The sequence below is a fragment of the Anser anser genome (assembly GCF_964211835.1).
Source record: "Anser anser genome assembly, chromosome: 7".
In the NCBI taxonomy this organism is placed as follows: domain Eukaryota; kingdom Metazoa; phylum Chordata; class Aves; order Anseriformes; family Anatidae; genus Anser; species Anser anser.
This window is the reverse complement of record NC_139727.1, coordinates 15321675-15349413: the sequence shown is the minus strand read 5'-3', so window position 1 is coordinate 15349413 and position 27739 is coordinate 15321675. Positions and strand designations below refer to the sequence as shown.

Below are 27739 nucleotides of genomic sequence, written 5' to 3'. Positions count from 1 at the left end.
ACTGAGCCTTCTTGCAAAGCAGGAAATCCTGCAGAGTCTTTGAACTGAACCTTACTTACCACTGTCACACACTTTTACTTATCTCACGCTTATGTCAGGGAGGGGAAAGGGACAGTGGAAACATAGACTGTAGGTCACAGTAAAGTTTAGGTTTGACAGGACCTGAGGAGATCATCTGGTTCAACCTCCTGTGAAAAGCAGAGTGTTATCCAGGGTGCTGTCAAGCCAAGTCTTAAATACTTGGAGATTTCACTGCTTTTTTGGGCAACCTGTAACATGCTTAATTGTTCTCAACTGTGAATAATTTTGTTTTACATCTAGATGGAATTTCCCCTGAAGCAACTTGTGCTGGTTGCCTCTTGTCCTATTGCTGTGCCAAGATGGAGGCAAAGATTGCCTCCATCTTCTCTGTAACTACCATTTAGGCAGTGAAAGACTGTGATTAGATCCTCACTGAGCCACCTCTAAGCTGAACTAGTGCAATTCTTTCAGCCTGTCTTCATTGCAGAGTTCTCCAGTCGTCTCAGTGTCTGGTGGTCCTTTGCTCTCCAAGGTTTTTAATGTCTTCCTTGGACTGGAGGGGGTGTGAAAAATTAGAGAAAACACTCCCAAGTGTGGCCTTGCATGTGCTGAGTGGAGTGGCATGATCACACCCCTTGATCTGTTGTCTTTTTCCTTGTTGATGCAGCTCAGGTCAAGGCTGAACGAACGTAGTATTAGTCCTTGCTGCTTGGTTTTAGTGTTTTGTTACTGTTTGTTCCTACTGAGAGGTCAGAAAGAAGCATCTTCTTCCTCAGCTCCTAAACCAGTTCTTGGGCTTTTTACTCAAATTTTTGGAATTGATCTCAGGAGGAACATCCGATCTTGACAGAATCTCAGAGTGACTCATCTCCAAAGTATGCATTTTTTCATTCCTGTCACATACCCATCCTTGGCACTGTTTGTTAACAATACTCTTTCTTCCTCCTTCTGTCTTCATTCTTTTCAGGAGTTTTTCGTCTATTCTTCTTCTCCATTCCTTTGCTTGCCCTCGTTTTTTGACTCATGACTTCTGATGGAATCCTCTATGGTTCTTTTACTCACTGACACTCCAGAGATGTTGAAGCATCCTTTGTTGTGCCTTCACTATGCGTTCATGTTGCATCTTTCTTGCCTTGCTGATTGTATGCTTTCCAAAAGTGCTATTTCGAATTCCTCTCCTGGGTGATCCCAACACATCATCCAGCTTTTCCACTCTGCTGAAAATTCTCCAGGCTTTTGGTTACATTTGTCTGTGCTTAGTCCTGGGCATTCCAGTCATCCTTGATGGACCAGCCATTTTCAGCACAACTGCTTCTGCAACACTCTACTGTCTTGAATTAATCTCTGCAAACTGTGGTTTAGCTGTCCTAGGGAGATATTAGTCAACCCCTCTTGCAGGTTTCAGTAGCAATTGTGTAGGAAATATGCACCTTATTGCTGGATAATTTATCCATCAGATTCAGGTATAATAGCCATTTTACAATGTTTAACAGAACTGCCCTTGTACTTGCTTAATATTATCTATAAATATCCCCAAAGCTACCAAGTGTTCCTTCAGGTTTTCCTATCTAAACATGTGTCTCTCAAGTCTATTGTACCCCGTGGCAGTGGCTTCACTGCTGTGTTAAAACCAGTGCTCATCATATTGATTAGTCTCTGAGTTTTCTTGCCACTGTGCATCTACTGTTCATCCATTGTTTTCTGTCTTTTAATTAGATTTCTAGGTGGCCTTTATTTAAGAAAACAGACAGGAACTCTCTTTGTGTTTGAATAGCACCTAACAGAATTATGTTTGGTTTGGGATTTAAACTTCTGGAAAGTATTACAGTAAAATAAGTTTGCTCAAAACAAATGTTTTAACCAAAGTGATGACTGAAGAACTGCCTTCTTCTCTTATGTTTTGGTCTCTCTTGCTTTGTTACCGATGAGAGCTTCTGGTACTCTGAAAGGGTGCCAGAAAGTTTCTTTTACGCGTTTTTGGGCTCTTAAGAGCCTGTATTTATACTAGGCGATGAAAAACAATTAATGAGCTGCTTGCATAAAATCACAAAGAATAATGTGTAGACTTAATTGAAACTAGCTAAACTAGTTACTTAGTAGACTTATGTGAAACAAATCTGTGGGTAAACCTATTTTTTTTTTCAGATTAAGAAATACCTCATGTTGACAGTTGTTGAGATGAACTTGCTATCACTTAAGCCTTTCATAAATGACGTTGTCTTGTATAAGTAAACTTAATTAGCTTAATCTAGATATAGCTGACTCTTTAATTTCTCGTTATGACAAGGAATGTAGAATTGATGGGGCAAACAGAACAATATAGTGTGCTAGATCTTACTTAGAAAAGCAAGCTATTTGCTACATTGCATGCAACTACAAGACTAGTGCACTTCTGCCATCGTTTGTTGTGTTAATCCTGATTGCTTGCTCTCAGCACATGACTATATGACCAATCTTCTCTTTTTTATTCTTTTTTTTCAGTTAAAATGTTACTTTCTCATATCTGCCTTTGGTTTCCATTTTTTAAAAACTTAAGCTGATGGCAAAGATAAGCTGTTTGTTGTTTGTTTGCTTTTAAAAATGGCTTTACGTATATATATAGAAAACATAGTGACTGATTTCAGAAATGCGGATACAGGAACCAGTGCTGAAACAGTCAGCTGCGTACTGTATCCATTACAATTTAAATGTGCAATTATCCATCCTGGCAAATCTGCATTGTCTTCTGCCCAAACTCTACAGCCTTAGGCAAGGCTGTGAATTAAGAGCTTTTCAGCAGCAAATTGCTGCATGGCTTACCATCAAGTCTCTCAGTGCTGAACTTACTGGTTCACATAGTGAAGCCAATATGCTTTGTACAGGAATGGATGGTGTGAACAGTTCGGCGTTGCATACTACTACAAATTTTAGCGTTTCCCTGTTTAGGGATTAAATTCTATTGCAAGTGTGTTGCATATGTTTATGTATTTATTGTTCAGAAAATTATCCCACTCTTTCAGGAAAATAGAACTTTCCAGAATGGATTTAGTAGCTCTAGTTTTGTGCCTGATTGGAAGCTTAAGCACAATGCAGTATATTTTCTGGAACATTAAGGTCTTTGCTGTGGGTTATTTCTTATAACAAGGAAAAGCAATGTGTATTCCTTCCTTGCCTCTCAGTGCTTACTATCTAAGGTAAATTAGATTCCCAGAGAAATGGAATGAATATCATTCTGTTAAATGTGAAGGACTGCATTTCTGGAACTAAGACTGGGAGACAGCAAAAGTGTTACAAATCACATCTATTTTATTAAAATCTGCATCTCTCCACACGTTTCACTGGACTGTGAGAAATGCAAGCCTGGAAATGGAGATTGCAGTCTCTCAGTAGGGTTAATAGCTTAGGCTGCGGTTCTGACTCTGAAATCAGCCCTGTCAATGCTAGTGCCAGTTCTGGCTCAGAGATCTTCATTACTCGGTGTAGATCTGGCCATAGATTCCTTTTACTGATCATAAATGTCAATACAGTCCTTGGCCTGGTTCAAATTCCTCAATGCCATTATTTTCACTGGAATCATTTCACTGGTAGGATGGGCTGTCTCTAGCATGAAGCAGAAAAGTGATGAGGTACATTATAAATGTTTTCAATATTCAACTAAAAGGTAATTGTATTTCAAAATAAATAGAAATTAGCTGTGTTCTAGATTGTCATCTCAGTTTTGCTAGAATAAGAAGGGAGTAGCAGGGCTGTAGCTTGGTATTCTGTGCTCTGACATTGGGGTAACAGTGTAAGAACTGGTCCTGTTGTCAGCATGTCCTTGCTGATGTATCAATGTGAGGGTGAAAAAGGTTTGGGTAGAACGTATTTATTTGTTTTACCTCTAATAGTTCTTTGATTTGCTTTCTTTATAATTCCTTTATAGTCCATAGGTATATTTCAGTTTTTGCTGTTAATCATACCTTCCTCTTTTTATTTATTTATTTATTTAACTTTGCTTGCCAACTTTAATCACACCAGATTATTTTCTTGCAAGCATGCTCACAGAGCTAGAATGCACAGTGGTTGAAGGCAAGTAGGCATACCAAGTAAGGAGGCATAGTAATAACAGGGAGACTGACAGAAACCATGGAAGGAAATTCTTTGGAGAATTTCTAACAAATCCTCCACTCAGCTTGGTAAATGGAAGACTGTATTTTTAAGTATAGGTAACTGAAAAAATTCTATAGAGATTGACAAAACAGATACTACCTAGTTATCTGGGAACCCCTGGGACTTAAAACTCTGTTCTTAAAAAGAGAGAAGGGATGCTCCATTATATTCAGTACCAACAAAGCATATTGATACTGAAGTGAACTGTGTTGCAGCAAAGGAGTACTGTGCATCATCTAGTGAATGGATTGTGTTGAAATTGCATCTTCAGAGCACTGTTCCTTCAGTGTAGCTAAATTATTAGTTTTTGACGCTCTCTTACTGTTCAGTAAGTATACCAAGCACTTTAGTTATTAAGAAAGGAAGCTGCTGATTGCCTTTGTTGGGGTTGGAGCCTCTGGACGATGGACTAATAACTGATTCCTGAAATGGAGCCAATCTCCAGTGGAGAAGAAATGAAAGACTGTGTCTGCTTACAAGTTGAGCTACCCTTTCTTCTTTCCTATTTCGTTACAATAATATGGTCCTAAACCTCATGCCTTACAACTTCCATCATCTCATGCTTGACTGCTTGATTTAGTTATTATTTATAGGAAATTTGCAGATCAGAAAGCAGATGACTCACCTTAGGTTCTTTTTATTTGCACAAGGGATCTGAATGAAGGAGTTACTGTTTCCTAGATGAGAAGATCATCCTATCTGATAGTTTTGCTGATGTTTTTTATTGTTGCTGTTGTTGTTTGTTTCTTGTCTATGAAACTGCCCCATTCATTTGTGGAATATATTAGCTTTGTAACTCTAGGACTGTTTTAGACCTCTAAAATTTTCTTAGGTTTCTCAGATGGTAGAGTTAAATTCAGATTAAATTTTAGGCTGTCTTTATTTCATCAATAAAACGCATCATTTTTGTTTGATATTTTCCATTCCAGAAAACTCATAGCAAGTATTAGCTATTGAAAGTAGTATAGAAATAGTGACGTAGTGTGGACCTCATTTTGGAAGACACTATACTCGAGCCTTAGGGATGAGATCGTTCTTTACCTGTCCTCGTGAAGCTCTGGTACTATGGGTGAGAGAGATCACTACACATCATTAACTTGAGTCTCTTTAGGGAAAGAGAGGATTGCAGTTCAGGCTTTAAAATGTGCTCATATTTTTGGGCAGGTACTAGAATTCATACTTTCTCTCCATTCAAATAACTGTTCTAGTCATGAAGTTACTCTTGCTCCCTTTCTGGACTGACAAATTTTTGACACATTTGTCCTGTTTGTTTAGAGGTGCACAGGCGCAGAACCATTGCCCCGGCTGACTTCTTGGTTAAAAGGTGAGAGATCTCTTAAGAATCAGCCATGCTAGGGTAGCGTTCTGAGCTGAGTGAGAGACTTGAGGAACACAAGTTGGAAGGAGATTGAAGCTAGAACAATCAGAGTATTAGAAAATGTGATCTATGAGGAAAATACTGAATGGGTTAGTCTTCATCAGCCTAGTAAAGACAGCAAAAGAAGGAGAAAGAAGGGAAAGATATGATAGCCATTTTTAAAAATGTAAAATATTTTTGCACAAGAAGATTGAAAATCTGTTTTTATGTGCTCATAATGGATAGGAAGAAAAAGAATAATCTTTGATTACATGGGGGAAGGTTCAGCTTAGACATTAGGAAAAACAGTTCATAAATGAATGAGCATAAATAATTTTGCTCAATTATCGTGGGACCTTGTGTCTTTCTTCACAGTTGCTCATTTATTTTTATCTATACCTACCTGTGTTTGTAAATGACAGATACATTGATTATCTCCCATTCCATTTTCACTGGCCAGAAGAAGCTGTCAAAGATGCCTGCATGTTAGTTATTATTTGCATGTTATGAAAAATATGCAAAGGGAAAATATATGAATAAGTTTCTCAACTGATGTGTTGAGGGGGAAGGTTCCTTGCTGCCTTCTTTCATAAAAGTTTGTTATGAAACCTTCCCGATTTAGGAAATGATATCACTGAGTATTTTCTATGCACTGCTAAATGCATTAGTAATGGCAGTGCATGTAAGTAAAAAGCTGTTGTTTTATGGTTCTCATTAGCACCTCTAAAAATAGTAACCAAATCAGCTAATAAATAAAGGTACAGGAATAACAAGGCCTGAAATAGTTAATGTTCCTTGAGGGGTGTTCTTTAGTTTTGTTTTTTAATTCAATTTTACTTGGAGAACCTACTTAGAAATGGAATGTCAGCCTCTTAAATTGGAGTCAAATTACTGATTTGTGACATGAAAGCAGGTTTGCACAATGATGTACTTAATGGGTTATTTAGTTCCACCTCAGCTGACACAGATCACTCGGTTGAACAGTTATTGGTTACTGAGTGACTAAATGTGGGTGGATGCATGTTACAGGAATCAGAAACTTCTTGATAATTAAAATCAGGAATGAAACTAATAGATACAAGATTGACAGCTAGGGTGCTTTTATTTTATCCTTCTCTGGGACATTTGGACGAACATCTGCTAAAACTGAAAAGTTTGCATTTTGATAGTAAGTTACAGGTGGGAATGCATGTGAAGGATGACAGTGAGCAGTAGCTGTGTGTTCAGAATTGGGCTTTGCATTAGTCTGCATTGTTCTAGTTATGCACAAGGTTTTGATTGACAGGTTCATTCTGTGCACCTTTGTTTAAAATGGAACATTTTATTTGCCGGTCTGATAGTAGAGAAAGTCGCTTGAGACTCAGGAGACTTGAGCAAATCTTCAGGTCTGAGATAATCATTTCATCTACTCCAGTTTGAGAAATGCACATTTCATCAGAAATCTTTTATTAAAGGATATAGTCATCTATCCAAATGAATTACTGTTTTTTTTAATATCATCATTTAGCATAATTCACTTAACTGAAATAGATAGGTTAGATATATTAGGGAAAAAATCTTTGATGCAGATGCTACTGTTGCTCAGGCTTTATTCATATGCTAAACCTAAATTTCTTGTGAAATTTTGGAATTTCTATTTTACAACTTATTTCTTCTCCTTTTTAAGCACTGAACACTCAAACTTCACTGCACCTTTCTTTAACATACTGAAGTTTTTTCAAAAGCAGTTTCAATTTTTATCTACATTTCATGTGACAGTCTGCCTTGAAATGTATTTTTAGTTTTGACTTTGGGAGTGAGGCTTTGGGAAGTGCCCTTTTCCATGAAAAATGGAGTCTTCTCAGGAGGAAAAGGAGTTTCTGCAGAAAGGAAGGCTGTATCACATGTTTATAAAGCTCAAAGCATCATTTCAAGTCTCTTTTCACAGAGGTAAGTTTATCTGTACCGTATCTTACTACTCCCTATCACAAGGAAGAATCATTGTGGGAAGTCCATCCACCATTAGGTGAGATGCAAAAGCAAACTAAAAATTAAAGAAAAGCCATAAAAAAGCAAACAGACATGAAAGATGAGGAAAGAAACAAAGATGCTGTAATATAAAGCTGATCAGACTTTTGCTGAAAGTACCTGAAATCTGTGACTGAATCTAGCTGAGTGGATCTTAAAATCATCCCCTGTGCTCTAGCAGACTCCTCAATCCCATGCACAGGGTGTCAACCAGTTATGTCTTGGAAACCTCCCAGGACAGAGGCTACACAATCTCTCTGGGCAGCTTCCTTCCTGCTGGGCTGTCCTCAAGGGAATAAAAGGTTTTCCTTATGGCCGGGCTGAACCTGTTGTCCTTCATCCTCCTGCCATTCTCTTCCGTACAGAGTCTAGCTCCATCTTGTTGATGACTTCTTCATAGGATTTGTGGGGCTGCTGTTAGATGTCCTAAAGCCACCTCTTCTTTAGGTAGAAATAAAGCCCAATGGGAGTCAAAACTGGATGAACATGTGCTTTCTTGTAACAGCCAACTAAGGGTGGATTATTGCTTCCTTCATCTGCTGGTTACACTATGGTTCATACAGCCCAGCATAGTCCTGACATTTCCCTGCTGCCAGGGCACACTGCAGGCTTGTGCCCAGCTTGCTCTCTGCCAGGAATCAGGGTCCTTTTCTGCTGATGTGCTCCCCAGCCAGGCAGCCCACAGCTTCTTTTGTTTGTTGCAAGGGGTTCTACTTTCATAACTGCCAGGCTTTGCATTTTTCCTTTAGAATTTTATAAGGTTCCTGTCAGCCAAACTAATACAGCCTTTGTAAATGTCTCTGGATAGCACTCCTTCCCTTAAGCATACTGACTGGTCCTTCAATCTGGTGTCATCTGTAAACTTGCTGAGTGTGCACTTCATCACCTCCCTCAGGCCTGTGCCAAGGATGTCAAGAAGGATAGGTAGGCAGGGTACAACCTATGAATCCCGTGAGCCTGATCGTGTGAACAGTTCTTAACCCATCTAGTTGTTCACCCACTCGAATAACCACACTTGGTTACAAAACCTGGGAGATGGTGTGAAAAGCCTTCTATAGGACATCCACTGTTCTTCCCGCATCCAGAAATGTGGTCAGTTTGTCATACAAGGTAATGAGGTTGATGAGGCATGATTTATCTGTGGTATATCTATATTGACTCTTAATGATCACAGCTTTGTCCTTCATGTGCCCAGAAGAATGTTTCAAGAGGAGTCATTCCATGATTTTCCCAGAGGCTGGGTGATGCTGAGCATACTTTACTTTCCCAGTTCATTATTTTGACCTTTTTTGAAAATGGGAACCGTCATGAAATTACGAAGAGTCAAAATGCAAAGCATCTGTTTTGTTGCCTTTGGAGTTAGCCAGTCCTACAGTAATGATGTTTTAGAGTCCTTTTTAATATGCATGGGTATGATAGAGGAAACAAATTCTATTTTCTTATTTTCAAATGTTAGAGTAATGTTTAGAAGTAAAAGTACTCAATTTCAAACACAATTACAAAATTGTTAGGCCATATATACTTTATAAAGTTTTCCTGAAAAAACAGGAACGACTACTGAATTGGCTTTTCATTCTGTCTTCAAGCAGTATTATTTCCATGATAAATTAAATGTCTTAATTAGCTTTCCACTAGATGGAGCAACTGTATGTCGACCCAGAAGAGGAAACAGAGAATACATTTTCAATAATAAAAACTACAGATCACTTACGTTAAAAGCTAATACTCTGTTCCTGTTAATTATCAATTTTTTGAGTTTAAAATGGAAACTTCAAACTAATGTGGTGTTTTCATTTAACAGGCATAAACAAACGGTACGCTGACTGGAGCTGTGTATCAGTTGGCATTGGGTTCAAGTCAGGGACTTCGGTTACAATAGAGGTGTATCATTGTAATATCTATGATCACATTTTTCTGTTGAAGGAGGTACCTTTTGAAGGAGGTCAGTTTCCAAACTTTCTAGATTTCAAAAATACCTATATGCTTACAACAGCATAACTAGCTCAGCATTTTCAAGAGTAAAACTCCCCAAGCTGTTGTAGGCATTATGTGAGAGTGGCATACCTACCAAGTGCCATCAGTTCTTCAAGAGGTACAACCAAACTCAGGGAAGGAGAGAATGAAACCAGAGCTGCAATGCAGGTTTTCAGCAAAAGGGGTGTAACTATGGATAGAAAATAGAGGCTAAAACTCTCTGTGCCAACTTCTTCAGTGGTGACAACTTCTAATTTTTACTTAAAAATGATTTTCAGAAGGCAGTTCTCAAAAACTTCACTTTAAACCTTTCAGTTTAAATTGAAAAACCCTGTGCTCACATCCTTCCTGTCTCTCAGGCCAGTTCTTGAGAAGACCATTATCCTAATGTATTCTCAGTGAGAACTAAAAACCCAGGAATTGTCACCTGGTGCCAGGCTACTGATATGTCCGTCAGTTTCTAACGGCGATAAATCTTAACTTTTTGTCCTGATATCTTGGAGTGGAATATTGTAAATTGGCTAATTGTTAAACAAACAAACTCGAGGCATCCAGTAGTAATACAGTAAGTTGTGTCCCTTACTTGAAGAGTTCACTGTATTTACTATTTTTTAAACCTCAACTTTTTACCATGTAACATAGTCTTACTTGTATTGAAAGTACTTTCATCTCTCTGTTTTGAAGGTCATTATTTATTCTTACCAGTTATAAATTAACAAAACTGTTGGTTCTTTGCTGAAGTTTCTGTTCTCACCACTAATCTTAAATTGAAATTACAGCTTAGATCGATAAAAAATGTTTGCACTATTTTCTCTTTTAGTGACAGGAACTGTTTGTCACCTGCATTTGAGGATTAAGTACCTGTAATGTGTACAGGTTATAGCAGGATAACATTTTTACTGCTACTTGATGACAAATGTATTGACAGCAGTTGTTGACAACACTATCAAAGACAAAGTCCTGATCTCCAATTTAATTAATAATGTTAGCTTTATATCCATAACTTCTCAAATAATATGCAGAAGATATTTTTTAAGAAAGGTTCCAAGAACAGCTTTCAAGAATAGACATATGATCATGTTATAAATACGAAGGTTAATATTTATTATAGTAGTGAGATGTCATAATATTGACAGTTTAAGAACATAGGATTTTAATTTGCCCTAAAATAATGTGCTTTTTATTGTTTTCAAAACAATATAATTTTATCAAAAATCTGAAAAGTGTTTTTAGTGAATTTGAAATAAGAGATGAACAATTATGAGATTATTAATAAATTGAGCAGGAAAAATACATAATGCTTGCAGTTTCTTCTTCCTCAGGTATATGAAAATTGTCAGTCTGTCATCTGGCAGAATTAAGTGGGGGATAATATTGGTATTGTGAATAAGAAACAAAATACCAAGCACTAGCTAAATATTTGTGAAGGGACCATTTATGAAACATTTGCCATATATTGTTACATTGAATAACATAATTCTTGATGTGTTGAAGTTTGCAAATACGGGCATTAGTCACATTTTCAGAGTAGAACATACAGTTGTTTTAAACCCATTCTGCTCTTAGTGAAGAACATAATAGGCTAAATTCTGACCCTAGTAAAGTGCATACAAAGCATTTCTATTTGCTGCTGTAGTATTACATACCACAAATAAATCTGTATTTGCACTGATATAATACAGAGATCACTCATCAGCTCAATCCTGATGAGGTGTTAGTCTGCACTCCTGTTTGGTATTCATTTGGGAAAAGGACGGAGTGTGGGGGGACTGACACCAAGTAAGGTACAGTAAGAGAGCATATAATGACAGTTTAAAGGCCGATATTTAATTGAATATTAGATAAGTGGAGATAGCTTCTGTCCTTCCATTCCCATCACGATGCCTCTGTTCGTTTACACTATATACCTTGAGATTTTAGACTTGGATCTCCATTATTTTTTAGCATCTGAGACTGTTTATTTGCAGGATTCATGTTTCATGAGTGTATGTGACCTTTAAAAGTGAATGATCTAGATAAAGTTATTTGGACAATCACTTTTGAGGAGGGTCTGCATATAAAAATCTGCGTTGGAGAAAATTCTGTAAAAAGTAGTCATACATGTTGTTCTACAAACTTGGATTGAAAAGCAAATAAGCCAAAGAGAACAGCTGCATACATTTTGAAAGGACTGGCAGTTTAAAAGGACTGGCCAAAAGCCACACCTCAGTTTTATTAATTACTCTCTGTAAAACTCTAGTAGTAAAGCAAATGTAAAGGTTTTGCACCAGAGGAGTGATATTTGTTTTACAGATGAAAATGTGAAGGTAATGTATAGGTGGAAATCACCCACGTGTGATGGTATTGACTTGCTATCGTGGCTTTAAGTTGTGTATCAGCAAGGTGTAAAAATCATCAGTACTATAGAATTGGTTATAAATACAATGTAGAGTCCTCAGCCTGAGTCCTCGGAAGCAAAACCAGTGAGAATGCGGATTTATTAAAAACTCTGAAATATGGAAAGGAATACAAATTTACTAACTGTGTAATGCTACAGCAGGAATAACATAATCATAGTATTAAATATGTAGGGACATACTTGAATGTGCTTTTGTGGGGGTCAACAAAGGCTTTTTGCAAATGACCAAAATTGGTCAGAATTGGGGGTCAGGAGGTTGGGGCAGGTGTCCTGTGCCCCTCTGCTGCATCAGCCAACTCTTCCATAGCCTTATCTGTAAACTGCTCAGGTTTCATCTTAAAATTGAATTCTCCCCTTTTCCAGTATTCCTAGGGGATGTATTCCTGTAATTCCTGTAATATTCCTGTAACCACTGGAAACCTTTTTGCTTAATTTTCCTAGTTTGAAACGATCTATTTTGAAAAATTTACTGCCGTGTCTCAGCCACGTTTATAGCTTCTTACTGACTGGATTCTTGCACAGAACTTAATTTTTACATCAACATTCTTCCTTACATTTACTGGAGATCCCTTACTTTGCATGTCTGTCTTAATAGTGAATTTGCCACTGATGTCTTGTATTCGTCCTGTCACTGATTACATACATCCAGTCTTCTTCCTTATCTGTCACTTGCAGTCTCGGAGACTCCAGTTTCTGTCAGAGATTCGTCATAGCCCTAAATATTTAACCTTCAACTAATTGTACTTTGAAATTCCTTCTATGCTTCTTATCCCAGTTCTCAAGCTCTGCTGCTCTTCCTTTACAAAAAATCTGTTTAGGGATATTACCTTCTTTCATGTTACTAGAACTGGTAGTCTATACTCTTAATATAAAAGACCAGTTCAAAGATGCAATAACATTTTCTTAGTGTAGAATTCATAATGAGGCTTTAAGACCTGCCAGGAGTTGCATTACGTTAAGTTTTCACAATATGGAATACCCAGATACCCATGCGTTCTCACATGGAATGTTTACGTAAGTGGTGGATACATGTGTCATTTAATAAATACGGACCATGAAGGCAATATGAACAACCGAGAATCCTGCACTGAATTGTATAAAACAGGTATCAAGAAGATAAAACAAGTATTTCCATTTTTATAATTATTACTATTTTAAATTTTTGATGCTTTTTGTCTGAAAATGAGTATGGTTCATGGTTTGTGTTTGAAGATTTGATAAATCGGAGCTTTCTTCTTGAAGCTTGTGTCCTTTAATGCATGGATATGTGTTGTTAAGTTTATCATACCAGTAGTTGAAAACCTGCCAAATCTGGACTTCCAAAACCAAATATGAAAGACTTTATGACAGTGATAATCCTTGCCTGAAAATAAAATGTTTCTTTTCTCATTTACAAGTAAAGTGTGTCCAGGTGGGTGTATTGTGTTCATCTTTGCCCCCAAAGTTGACTGCGTTTCTGTTTTCTTGAGGATACCTAGGCATATTTTTCACCATCAGCATTATATTTCTGTCAATTTGGCTTTGAGTTATTTATTTCTTACTCTATTATCTTACTGAAATTGCTGTAATTTTGTTTAGTGAGTGAAATATACTTCTGTGCTTTGAAGTACTGGAGTGCTACTTAAACCTTGTTACAACGCTGATGTTGAAGTCTAGTAATGCATATTCCACCTGCTGGCCACAGAGGCACTTTCCCAAATGGTACAAATGTATGCAGGTGCATTTACACAGTTTAATGCAAGTGCATTACAGTGATTTGGATCTAAAAAGAAAATAACAGAATGGTGTAATGTCCATCAACAAATATTGTTTATGTATAATCTGCAGTAAAAAATAGAAGGTGAGAATACATAGCAATTCTGGATTAAACAAAATACATTTGACATGATTGAAAATTGGGTAAAAGTAATGATGACTTTCAGTTTGTGTTTTTTTTTTTCCCTATGTGTCTTTTGGTAGGCCTATTTAATACTCAGTATCTTTACAAGATTCTCTTGGGACTTCAGGCTTATGTGAAATGAAGAATGGCACTATTTCCTTGTGACTGGAAGTTTAGAGTTCAAGCTGGTAGTAGATCATCCAACAGCAGATCTGTCACCAGTTATTTATTGAGTCTGGGCTTTAAATGTGAATCCCCTTAAGACAAATGAAAACTTACCGGGTACCCTGTTGCATTGTCAGAACTAATATTAATTTTTAAATAGTTTGCAATTCTGAATTCTTTGTGTGCTTCATTGTGTACTGTTTTGTTAGTATGGTTGAACTTGCTTTGAATGTTTTATTTAGCATCCCTTATAAAGCCATATTCAACACACTTTATTAACTAAGCTATTTATGGTAAAATTCAGAACCCTTGCAAGAAGAATATGTTGGTAAGTAGGAGGAAGGAAATAAATTTGAAGACTTGAATCATACAGAATATGTCTCTTGTCGTTTTGAGTTGATTTGCTCGTGTATTATCGAAGAAATCAGTATCCAGAAAATGTCAGCAGTACAGTATGTACAGTACACACAAGAAGACCAAAATTGCTTGTGATTTGAGTGTCTCACAGTTACATTAGTGCATCATAGTGGGTGTATTAGTGTTTCTATACAGGGAAGAGACAGTAGAACAAACCTGTGCATCCGTTCTGGTCATGTAAGTGTTTTTTTTAAAGCACATTTGCTAGAAGCAATAACAGAAGATTTAAGCTTCCCTAAGTGCCTAAGCAAAAAGCTTCCCTAAGTGCCAACTTTAAAAGTCAGTCCTTTAATTAAAACGTGGCTATTGTGAACTAGTTCAAAGCTGTCTGACATGATTTTCTTGGTTAGCATGTAGTAGCCAGTGTAGTTCTACAAGACTTGTGTTTTTTTTTTTTTGTCAGACATTATCTTTAAAATCATTATCATTAAAATGTTTGATATCAGTACGAAGTTTCCTAACCATAAGGGAGAATAACCTTTTCAACATTTTTCCCAGACACCCGAGGAGCTAGAAGATGTATCTGACCTTGAAGAAGACCATGATGTACGTAGTCGCACAAGTGTTCAGACAGAAGGGAAGACTGACAGGGTATGTATTACACCACTGTATTTAAAAAACAAGTTGTTGAGGGGAATAATGCTATGAGATTACTACTCCTATGAAACCACCTAAAGTCATGCAGTGAGTCATTAAAATCGTGTTCAACTCCTAATAGATTTCTGAAAATGTGTAGAGTGCATAAAACTGGTATGTATTACCTGAGAGAGAAAACTATAATTAATTTAACAAATACACAGTGAAAATGTAAATTAAAGAGAAAATTCTTACTCTTCTGGATGAAATTCTAAAAGGTTACAGTTTCATCAATGTGTCTTCTTCTAATAAAGGTTAGGTTAATAAAGACTATATCTGAGTCTTACCTGTAGCCTGCAAAGCATATTAACCAAAAATAAGCTCTACATGTGAGAAACTGCACGTGCACAGAAAAATGAAGATGTCTGCAGTTCTAGCCACTGCACTGCACGAGTTACAGACTTGTTCTTCTGTGAGTTCTTCTGTGAATCTGTTCTACAGATTTCTATAGAAAATTCTATATTACTTGGTCAGTGAACCCATAAGGAAATATGCAGAACTTACCGTATCATTTGGCAATTAGATCAAATATTTCTGGAAGTTCTGAATCATGTTTTGCTGCTTGTATAATCATTTAACCTTAGGAGTACAGTGCATTACTGGTTATTCTTTACATTCACACATTTTGTAAGAACCTATGAATATTTTGAGTAGCAAAAGGCTTCTTAATACAAAATTGACATATATAGCAAACATTAATCTTGTCTGTTTCCATTTTATAAATGTTTCAGCAAAATTGTAGACTGGTTGCAACTTCTTAAGTTGAAAGACCCCTGGGGCTGGAAATGTCAATTTTATGACTTGTTTGTAGAATACCTAGAGCAACAACAGATTTCTCACATTTAATTTAGTCTAGTACTACTACCAAAATAGAATTTAGAAGCAATAGAGCTAGTTGGAAAACAACAAATTTTTCAATTCAATAATGATACCAATAAAACGGGATTTTTATTTATATTTGTTTTCCAGGAAACTTGCACAAATTTATTTTCTTTATTAAGACCCTAAATACTAATAAAAAATTCCAAAACAAAAGCTGTTCACTTACGTACCATTTCTTATTTCAAAATGAGAATGAATTCTGAAAAATGAGGTAAGTTATGAAGGAAACTGTGGTATTAGAATGATGCCTGGTTGATCTTTTAGAAACTACTGTCAGTTTATAATTTCAATCTGTGTACATACAATGAGTAAAATTAAGTCAGTATTCTCTAAAAAAATGTTGATTTTATTGGCTGTATTCCATTTTCAAACATAATTCCATGATAACTTTTGTATTTCTTGAGGATAAATTAACAAATCTGGACAAAAAAGGCTTTTCTTGACAGGGGTTATATTTAGAAGCAGTGTATTTAGTATAGCTGGGTATTTAATCTGTTTTCTCCATGAAACAAGGGAAAACTTATTTGCCTTTTTAAAGATGTGCATATCAATTATATGTTAATTAACTATCAATTGATTCTTAAAACATATGGCATGCAGTGTAACAAGTATGAAAGATTATTCTCACCTTTCAGGGTAAAATTTCAATTGCAGTTAAGAAAGGCAAACTTTTCCTTCAAAATGTTATCCCTATGAGATGATTTGTTTGGAACAGGTACAGATGGTGTGCTGAATAGTTTCATAAATATCCCATAATGAATGCACTGGGAAAACAGAAAAGGTAGGCTTAGGTGTTTGCTATCCTACAGTAATAACAAAGGATTCACTAATGCTCTAAAAGATCTTTAAAAGACACCCGGTCTTCCATGTCTCAGATAAACCAAAGTATTCCTTTAAAGGGAATTTTCTTTGAAAAGAAAGCCGTAAGTAACCTGTACTTCTAGACATCTACGAAAAGGAAGAAGTAAATGCTGAGGACTGTTGTAGGTAGAGTGCTGGCTATCAAAAATAAGAGGCATAGGCTGTTGTGGAGAGATCTCCAGGATACGTTTTTCCTTGTACTACACCGACAATGTAATCTGCACTGTCAATGACTGTGGTGGGGAGAGTAGAAGGGACATGTTTGAATCTTCTCCGATGTCAGATTTCTCACCGCTCCAACAGGGAGCTGGTGTCTTTGAAAGAGCCTTTTTTCTTTTTTTTTCTTTTTTTTTTTTTTTTAATCATGATATATAAAGCATGTAAAACTGAATGTGATGTGTATATACCACATGTAACAAGCGCTACATCTTATCTCAGAAATCCTGTTTTTCTTACATATGTGAATCACTACATTTTAAATTCTAACTTTCTAGAATCTGTCTCTCTCTGGTTAGTAGTGAGATAACAGGACTGAGATGTAATCTAGTATTTATATTCTTGACCTTGCACATAGGTAATCTTGGAAACATTACTTCATTGTCTTTCCCTGAGATAATTCCAGATCTTGAAGATGAAATTGATGATGTTTATGGCACCTTCCCACATGGTGGGAAGTCAGTAATTAAACTGCATAGCGATGTTAATTATTATTTGTACCACAATTCTATATCCATGAAGAAGTTCTTTAGGAACAAATCCTCAGCTACTGTAAAAACATGTGCTACTTGCTAATCGAAAGAATAACACAGTCTTTCTGATTCGAAAGCCAGATCTACCATGCAAAAAGTGTTCTTCCTCTAGTAGTTGAGTCTAATTACTCTGTAAGCTCAGTAATTTTGCTTGAGGAAATTTATGCCATCATGATCAGCGTTAGTCCATTGAGGTACTTTGTGGCTTATCATACGATTTTGAGTTGAAGAGAAGGTCAAGTAAGTATTTGCCCAGTTAATTTTCAGCCTTGGAAGACAACGTGCTTTCTGAAGTCAGGAGAAAAGTTGAAGGGCTTGAAGTTACAATATTAATGAATAGAATAGATTAGCTTTATTTTAAATATATTTGTACAGGTTACATGTTCACATTGAAGAATACATGAAATATTTTAGCTTGCGCATAATCAGTCCACTTACAGATGATGAGCAAAAATGCTTTCAGGCAAGCACCCACCCATGTTTTTTCTCAGTTCTGCAGATGATTTCATGAATAGAGATAAAAATGTGTGAGAGTTAGATCTACTGCTATACAGATCTGTTGCATATTATGTTTGCACAACAGTTTGGTGCTGATGAAGAGTTGACTCAGTGTTATATTGTGAATGAGAAAATCCACACTGAATTATTTTGCTGTTTTATTTGTATTACGTCTTAAATACAGTGATCATTAATACGTATCTAAAAACGTTCAGCCTTGAAAAGACAGTCTTAACCAAACTCTCTGAGAGAATAGATATAAACATTAAGAAGACCTGCTGATATTTGCATAAAATCTTTTGCATTTGCAGTCTATACAGAGGGTATGGAAGAGTTCATCTGGAAGGGACCTTCAGAGATACCTAGTCCAACTGCCTGGCCACTTCAGGGCTAGCCAAAAGTTAAAGCATATTAATGAGGGCATTGTTCAAGTGCCTCTTGGGCACTGACAGGCATGGGGCAGGCATCAATTTCCTCTCTAAGAAGCCTGTGCCAGTGTTTGACCACCCTTTCAGTAAAGAAGTTTTCCCTGATGTCCGGTCTGAACCTCCCCAGCTCAGCTCTGTGTCGTTCCCGCATGTCCTGCCATCTGTGACCAGGGAGCAGAGACCAGCTCCTCCCTCTGCACTTCCCCTCCTCAGGAAGAAAAAGTAGGATGTAATTTAAAAGTTAGTGGGCACGTTTTATTAATTTTAACAGAATCTCTTCTAACTCTATGCTATATTCAAGAAATGTGCTTATGTTTGGCATTTATCTTATGTCTGCCTTTGTGATAAAATATTCAACTGATGTGCACAGATTTACATATGACAGCTCTACAAAGTTGTATATAACTTACAAATTTATAAATTATAACAAAAAAACAATCACAGGTCACAGTTGGAAAATATTTAAAACTGATTGAAATGCATCACTGTCTTTTGAGTTGAAGAGATCTTGTTTACTTCCAACAAATGTCTTTGAAGCCAGTGCCCAGCTGACTGTAGCTGGGGAGCAAAAATTTAGGTGGGATGGTTTCATGCAGCTGCTGAGCCCTTTGTGGAATAAAAAGCTTAGCACTCAACTAGGCAAAGGAGGGACATGAATCTGGTCTTTTTGGATCTGTGCTATTACCTTTTAACTAAAAAATGTGAAGAGCATGTTATTTTGTATTCTTGTTTTTAAAAGCTCTGAAAAGAGTCTATCCTCCGTGGTCCATCAGGGGAGTTGGGTTTATTTTCTTGGTAACACAAAAAATTGTAGAAAATCAGTGTTTTCCTCTTCTCTCCTTGCCGTTTCATGGTACTGCAACTTATAAAGCAGGAAATGTTAGTTTTCAAAGGGAAGCTCTTCCCTTCAGAAAGGATATTCGGCTCACCTCTACCTTAGACAGAGGGAGTTTTTGCTAATGTAAACATCTGTTTGGATGTATTGTAAATCATTCTATTATTTCTTTTTCCATCCTTCCTCCCTGTAAGAGGTGTGCTTTTTGTTAGAGAAGAAAGAAAAATAAGAAAAAAGATAATGTGTCCTCTCTCTTAATTTTTACTGATATCTTCTACTGCAGTAAAAAAGCTTTGTTTTAGAAGTAATGAAAAAAATCATTTTCTCTTCGTGGACAAAATAATCCTGCATTCATGTTATAGCAGACATTTAATTTATATCTTTATTTCACACGTACCCATATGTTTTCTATTTTAATGCAAGGTCATGTCTGCACTTAAAAGACTGTATGTACATTTGTTTTATTTTGTTACTGAATATGTTTTTAAAGCAGTATGAGGGAAAGGAAACAGAAATCAAGGTCAGAATTGTAGTTTCCTTTGCCCGTTTGTTCCAGTGGATAATGTCTCATTCCAGCTGAAAGTCATTTGCGTTGGCATATAACAGGATACTGTATGTTTGACTGCTTTCATTAAGATGTCATCTTTCTTGTGGTTTCTAAATCCAGGCCTGTGTTCTTCAACCCAAAACAGTGTAAAAAGTAGTACTTCAATTCTTCTGATTCTGGAGCCTAACTCTTTATTTTTGTCTGTTTCATATCATTCTCTGGAAGTTCATCTTAGAGCCATGAGAAAAATGTCTTGATCTTACGTGGTCTGTTGTAGGTCTTTTTTTTTTTTTTTTTACAAAACAGGAAAAGTACTGCTTAAAACACTCAGTTACACTTTCTCATTCAGTGACTATAATTACAACATACTTAGGGAGACCTGTAATTTCCAGTGATTCATATAAATGGAAAAATTAGCCTCGTGACAGAGTGATTCAAGCAAAGATAAAATCTCTTAAATAGCCTGGTTTGAAAAACATATTCATTACATATTAAATTGATTACCTGTTATACCAATTATAAGTAATTCAGCCACTGCCGTAACTTTCCATTTTAAGTATGGTAGGTGATGTTTTGTAAACAAGAATAAACCACAAGGTATTTATTACTGCAACATAATTACAGTGTGTTAATAGTTGCCATTTGTAATGCTGAATTCTTGATAGTCTACCGTGCAAGAGGTGGACTACTTCAGAGAGCAGGTGATAAATACAAAACACTGTGAGAGTAGTGCCATGAAGATGAGCAGTACCAAAGACCTTGGTCGCCCAGCCTGGTGTGGAACATAAGGTATCTGCATAGAATACCAGTGCAGCTGATTTCAAATATCTTTTTTTTTTTTGTATGTATGCATTTAATCATTTCTATAATCATAATTCATTGCTTCTTAAGAAAAAGTTATAGTAAAACTTGAGGCAGTTGAGATTATGCTGAAGCCTCATTAGGAGGAAGAGGAGCAATGAATAAACATACATATTTATATAAATATATATAGAGAAAAGCCTGTAAGAAAATGAAGTCTCTAGTGATCCTGGCAGCACCCAACATGCCATTGTTGTTCCATTAGGTGGGTCTCCAGTCTCTCTGAGAGTCTTTTGGGTAGCAAGGATCACAGGTGTAGGACTTAGTGGTCAGAGGGAAGAGAGGGCGTGTGGGAGAAAGCATTGTGTCACACGTTTTTTGCCTGTAGTCAGTTACTTAAGTTGAGCTGTTCGGTGCTCATGTACCAAAGCAAATACAGTCTAGATGACCATTGCTGGCTGCAAAAAATGAAAGAAAATGTGGGATAATCTTTCAAATACTGCTTTATCTCAAGTTCCAGATACAAATCTGAAAGAAAATATGAAAGACAGAATTTACTATGGGATTTGCATTTAATGTTTTCACGTTGTTTTCATAACATGCTTTTCTCAGCGTCCCTGCAAACTTTCATTTATATATCCAAAAATTTAAAACAAAAAGAGCTCTTAAAAAGGTCAGAAAAACTTGATGAAGTTCTTAATTAAATACAGAAAGTATTTTGAATTCATAAAACTGCCTTTTCTTTATCTTGGTGTGGTTATCATGCCTCCAAAGGCAGTATACTCTATCTTGTGATTCGAGTGTTTTCCCTCCATGGGTATGACAACTCTGATGTGACTTGCCGGATTGAGTCCATCAACTTCTAAAATCGGTTAAGAAACATTAGGAGCGTAAGTGAAAGCTTGGTAGTCCTTTTCTAGAGTTCATTTTTGTTTTTTACTACGAATTCCAACAGTTACTTCTTTTATGCATTTAAAATATCAAATCAACTGCGACAAACCTGAGCTTTGCTTCAAATCACCTATCAGGACTTTTAAGTTTTGGGGAATTGATACCAAAGAATCCCTTAGAAGGCAGTTCCCACTGTTGGATTATGTGTCTGAATTGGGAGCAGGCGAGCTCTGTTCTGGAGATGCAGTCCTGTAGGAACTGCCTCCTGTACTTAACAGCCATTTGGGGATTTAAGCTTCTGATTCTGTGACTGCAGAGCCAAGGAAGAACATGAACTTCCTGAAACTTCTCATTCAGGGAATCTGCTTTGTACTGAATTTGATTTGGCTGACACTGGTTAGAAAATTGGCAAGAGCAGTTTTTGGTTCTGGCTAAATTAATCCATGAAATTTAAAATCACTTCCACAATAACTGCAGATTTCAGTTTACTGGCAACTGAACCACGGTTGCACTTCTGCTTGATTCCATCTGAAATAAGAAATTAAACTTATTTATAGTTAGTTTATGTAAGTGATCTTAAATTTCCTGATGGAAATAATGCACAGTACTTAACAAAAAAAAAAAAAAAAAAAAAAGAAAGAAATCAGGAAATCACCAATAACACAATCCCAAACAATGACAGGTTTCATGGCAAACTTGGCAAACTGTATTTTTCTTCTGTTTCTGCTTTCATAGTGAATTTACACCATTTATCAGATCAGTAATATTTAGGTAATGTGTCCTGCATAATATGAGAAGTAAAAGCTCTAAATTTTTCTTGACAGATCTTCATGAATCAGATACTTTTTTTTCGCTTATTTGTTAACTGTGTTTTGGTTTTGGCTACCTATTATTTTTGTCTGCTTCCTGGCCTGTGTGTCACAACAGCAAATGTATCTGACCCTTGTCTGGTGCAAACTGATAATCTTGCTTACGAAGAAGAATACTAGGGAAAGTATTTCCATTCTCACCATGCTGCATTTTTAGAAGTTGTTTCAGTATTAATATATTGAGCACTTCTAAAAATAAACATAATACTTAAATATAGGAAGAATACATGTGTTAAGTGTATGTTATGATTCAAGTCTGAAATTGCACAGAATACACCACTTCTCTAGCTATACTAAATCTTAATTTGAAACAGTTTTAGCTTGTGGAATGTTTGCAAACATACCAGTCTAGAGCTGCAGCCTAGTACAGAGACGTGTCCTACCTGAGCCCAGTTTGACTGTGGCTGCATTTGAACACTGGATATTTATTTTTCTGTTGGCATTCAAGGTACTTGTTTGGTAACTTTAGTCCCGTGCTGATTTTCTAATGCGTTAATCTGTTTCTTTATCTTCTTCAAAGACAGATGATGCAGATTTGAACAAACAAATCTTCACCAGTTCTTAAAATGACCCTGGGGAACCTTCTCAGAAGAGAGGGCAAGCACACTTGAAAGTTTTAGGAGCGTTAAACCTTTTTCTTTGTACTCCTCTATCTGAAAATATATTGCATTTTATAACCTGCATATATATCATACTTAATAAACAAACAAACTAGGCTTCTCATTCACAGTAAAAGGAAAATCTGTCGGTCATATTTTACAAAGGCTGTTTGGAAGAATTTTTTCTTGTTTCTCTGACTACATTAATACTAATGGTTTCATGGGACAGCACTGTTTGCATTCTACCAACCTTATTATTTCACCCAACCCAATGGTAGTGTAATGATTTTGAAATTCAAAGGTGCTCAGGCTGGAACAGTTGGCTCAGGCCACAGCATGTACAGATATGTGTTTAATAATACCCAGCAATTAAAAAAAACCAAACATCTACCACCACCAGCAAAAACAAAAAACCCTCCCTGACAAACAGAAGTTAAGCAAATAAATTTATTTTATATTTCAGGCTAAGATGACTCAACTGCCAGAGGCTGAAAAGGAAAAGATTGCTGAGCAAGTGGCTGACTTCAAAAAAGTCAAGAGTAAGCTTGATGCAGAGATTGAAATATGGGATGATACCAGCAATGACATCATTGTTTTGGCCAAGAGGATGTGTGTGATTATGATGGAGATGACTGACTTCACACGGTAATTATGCAAAAAATGCTCTTCAGTACTTATAAATTTTGGAGGCCATTGTCATATTGTTATGACAGGAAATAGTAAGTTTTTAATGTCAGTTGACAGTGTCTTTACGAAGTTGAGTGGCTAAGATAATGTAATTAGCTTTACAATGCTAGCTGGTAGCACAGAAATGTTGGAGGGGAGGTTTGAAGTTTTAAACCATGCTTGTCCTTAAATCTTTTCTGTCGTTTTTCATTTGGCTTGTTGGAATATTTTTAATTTTTTAACACTTTATTTCTCCTCTCAATGAAAGAAAAAAAGAAACAATCATCTTGATTTTATACTGTATTTCTGTCTTGTCTGTTACTCTTCTGTTTGTACCATACCATGCTGTCTAGCATGTAGTATATTCTAGTCATGCATAAAACATACTGGACAGAGCATGTCTGGTGTATACATTCAGAGTCACGCATATTTTACATTGCATTACCTGCTATTGCTTTCATCAGAACTGTATCATGCTACTTTACTTTATGTAGCTTGGGAAAACAAAATGTCCTACAGTAGACAGCTTTCAAAACTGGTATTTCTCTCTTGACCGTATGTTCTGTGCAATAACTGTATATATGAAACAATCTTAAGTTCAGAAGCTTTTTCTGCCCTGTACTGAATATATGTTCAGTAAATTTCATCAAATGAGTTATACCAAAGGTATGTACTGGTTGTTGTGCATTTCTTTTTTTTTTTTTTTAATTTAAGATTTGGTTATTAATAACATTGTTATTGATAGGCAGGTAAGGCCTTAAAACACGAGCGCTCTTGCAAGACCTTTCATGTCTCATAAAATAAGTCGCTTCATGCAAGATATGAAGAAAAATCTAAGCCTCTTGGACAGATTCTTCAGGGGTGTAAATTAAGAGTTGCATACAACTGAAACAGCTAACAAAGCCAAGATCTGGCTTAGGCCTGTTCTCAGGAAGACAACTGTAGCATTTTATCGTGGTAGCCCATTTTAAATTCACCTTCATGTGAGAGAGTCAAAAAAATGTATGTTGAACTCTGAAATCCTTTTATTCTTTTTGCAGCATACAATTTGAGTTGAGACCATTGTAAAAGAAGATGTTCTGCCCTCAAGTCAGGCTTTACAATTGAAGTCACCTCTCACCAAATTCTTTGAATTATTAGATTTATATTAATCAAGATTAACAAGGCCAGTTCATGTTCCTAACTTTGCATTTTTGGCTCTCTGTTGAAAACAGCATAATTTGCAGTTTTGAGTCCAAGAGCAGTTTTTGCTCAGTGTTGCAGATCACCAGAGATTCTGCTGAGAACTGTGAGAAGACTCTGGTAGAAAAACTTACCTGAGGGGAAAACTAAAATCTACTGGGATGAGAGAGGGGGAATCCTATTCTTTACTTCAAAGTACATTAAGGAACTCTACAATATTTTAAGATGCATTTTGATGATTCTCTTCCCAGTTTTAGGAAGTACACTAATCTTTTTACTTCATGGATGTTTAGACAATAGTATGAGAAACGCAAGTATATACAAAATACTCGTTTACTGCATGCTTGATGCATAAGTTGTAACTTCTTTGGAGTATGGCTATCCTAACAAGTCTATTGTTACGTTTCTAGGACTGTTAGTAACAGAAGCCAAGTTGTCCTTACCATATTGTGTATGCAGTAATGTCTTACTTTGGTACCTTACATAACTTCATCTCAAACTGTTAGAAAGCTGTATTTGATTATGTCCATGTACGTTTTCAAGTCAGTTCTCTTCTGAGTCATTCTACCTGTTGTACGCTCCAAAACACTGGAATCACAGAATAGAGGTTACAACATAGCAGCCACATCTTCCCAGAGGAAGCATATACATATCTCCCTAACCCGATGTCCTTTTGGAAGTAATTTTGTTCCACATTTTTCCACGTATTTTAAAACAATTCAGTCCTGCATTTGGGACAAACTTACAAATAAACAGTTATTTCAAAAGCACTGCAAGGTTCCTTACCAATAATGTTATTTGAGAATTGTTGGACAGCTTAGAAAAAAACAAAGTATTTTCTTACTGAGAGAAAAATACGTGCATTTGGGACTCTAGATCAATAATGTACCTAAGCCTGTTTATTAGCAACACATTCAGTTTCTGTAAAAAGCAGCTTTGAAAAACAGTAACTTGAGAAGTCATACAACAGCTTTGAATCAACTGCTTAAAGAGTTTTAATGGACCTTTCTTAAGACAACTCTGAGTCATATGAGCTTGTTGAGCCCTAATGTAGTTATATAAGCACTTTAGAATTCTTTGTTGCATTAAATTATATTTTCTTTAATGTCTCATATTTGTAAGCAAGTACTCTTTTGTTTAGAGTGAACCAACTGATTCACAGGCCAAGATTTTAAACTACAGTACAGTACACAGAGACACTTACAGATAGATCCTACAACCCAAATCCAAACTAGACTCTTCTTATAACCCTTAAAAGTCTACCTCCACAGAGGCCAATTCTGGTCTGTTCTCTTCAATTTAGATACCACCCATCAATACAATGAAACAATGTCACAAATATTAAAATCTATATATAAAAGCAGTGAGTTAAATTAATTGACTGCTTTATGTCTATATAGATTACTTCCATAAGTTATGTTTGCTTAAAAGCTCAGTCACAGAGCTATCTTCAATTTAAAGGATGAAAACTCATTCACTGCAGAGGCAGAAGCTATTCCTTTAAAATAGCGTATTCCCACACAGCAGTCTCTGCTGAAAAAGTGGAAGCTCAAACCAGAACAAATGAATCCTACTTTGGAACTGGTAGGGGGTAAGTTCTAGACTGAGTTTTCAAGTTGTTCCTGCTCATTGTCCTCTGGCATTTCAGATGTCAGAGACTTGAGACCACAAAGGGACAGAGGTCAAACCAAGCAAGCTCTTACCAGCACTTAAGTCTTCAGCCATCATCCTATCACACACTGTACTGTAAGATGCTGGAGAACTCTTGCACACGAGGAGAATTAAGTAATTCAAAATGACTTTGAACAAAAAAAAAAAAATATGTTAATTATAAAGTCATCTAACAAGGCCAAAAGGAAAAACTACAGACAAATCCCGTGAATCTCATCCTCACCCAGGAAACAATGCTTTCAAAAGCTGAACAAAGAACTGAAATGCTGCTTTCCCTTCCCTGTGATGCAACTGATAAACATTCTCTAGTCTCCAAAATCGAAACCTTTGGAAGACGCTCATCAAGATTAAATAAAAGTGAAGGCTTTGTAGTGCATTTGAAGGGAAACAGAAATCTACTCAGACAATAAATGACAAAAAAGGGAAATCCACTATTTACCTGAGTAGCATCTGCTGCAACAAACACAAAATGTCATAATCCTTTATGTCTTCTGTGCTCAAGACCTTTGAATAGAGAGCTCAAACCTTAAGACAAGCTGGTGCTTGCTGTGGCCTGAGCAGTCTTCATCCCTGGATGGTTCACGGGGAAGGAAGTGAGAAAGCCAGCTGTGTTCTCAGGCACTGCCGGTCACCTTTGGTATAGCAACAGGAAGGGGCAGATCCAGAACAGTTAACTTATATTTTGGATAAATAAAAATGTTTATTTTACTAGACTTCATCTGGCATCAAACAGTAAGCTATAGTCACTGCAATTTTACCCCTGCCTGTTTTGCAAGTGCGACTATCATCAGCAAGCATTTCACAAAATGCATCTCACTTGCCATTGGTAATTGAGACTTGTCTTTTTAAATGGCAACTAACATCAGAGTTAATACTAGAAAAATAGTAAAGATAGCAAAATAAAGGAAATTAACATTACTTTAAAAAACAAATCTAGCAAAATCAACCCCCCCCCCCCCCCAACTGTCCCCATGTTATCCTTATTATAAGCCAAAATCCTGTAGTACTTACAGAGACTGCAACCCAGCATAACATTTTTCTCTCAATAGTAGTCTTGGTTAAGACCCCAAGTGCAGCTGCCAAATCTAGCAAATCTCCACACCTGCTAACAACTACAGTCCTGAGTGTTAATTTAGCTGCTGTCCCTCTCTAGTGTTTGCTTGGGAAAGCAAAAGCAGGGACCCAAAAAGAGGGTAGGATGCCAGTTCTGTACTTACTGGGAGTTGAAGAGACCACAGGACTAGAAGAAGAGAAAAAAAGGATTCCATTCCTATTCAA

At 36.4% G+C, this 27739-nt stretch overlaps 1 protein-coding gene and 1 long non-coding RNA gene across 30 annotated transcripts in view; one reads left to right on the top strand and one right to left on the bottom strand.

Annotated features, from left to right (window-relative positions):
- The window catches only part of CTNNA3 (catenin alpha 3), a 495101-nt gene that overhangs the window by 417150 nt on the left and 50212 nt on the right, over positions 1-27739 (top strand). For 26 of the 29 annotated variants that reach the window (XR_014587169.1, XR_014587170.1, XR_014587171.1 and 23 more), the window contains 2 exons: positions 14845-14937; positions 23406-23587. Coding sequence is in view for 22 of the 29 variants with exons in the window: in XM_083845405.1 (XP_083701531.1) it covers positions 14845-14937; positions 23406-23587 (275 nt within the window). In the remaining 7 variants the exon portion in view is untranslated. Of the gene's footprint in view, positions 1-7287; positions 7436-14844; positions 14940-23405; positions 23588-27739 lie in introns of those variants that run through there. The other 3 variants (XR_014587173.1, XR_014587174.1, XM_083845415.1) reach the window with 3 other exon arrangements.
- LOC310903004 lies at positions 14944-27135 on the bottom strand. The gene is made up of 3 exons (XR_014587221.1): positions 26901-27135; positions 25234-26589; positions 14944-21111 (listed from the first exon to the last, which is right to left on the bottom strand). It is a non-coding gene; the product is annotated as an uncharacterized lncRNA (long non-coding RNA).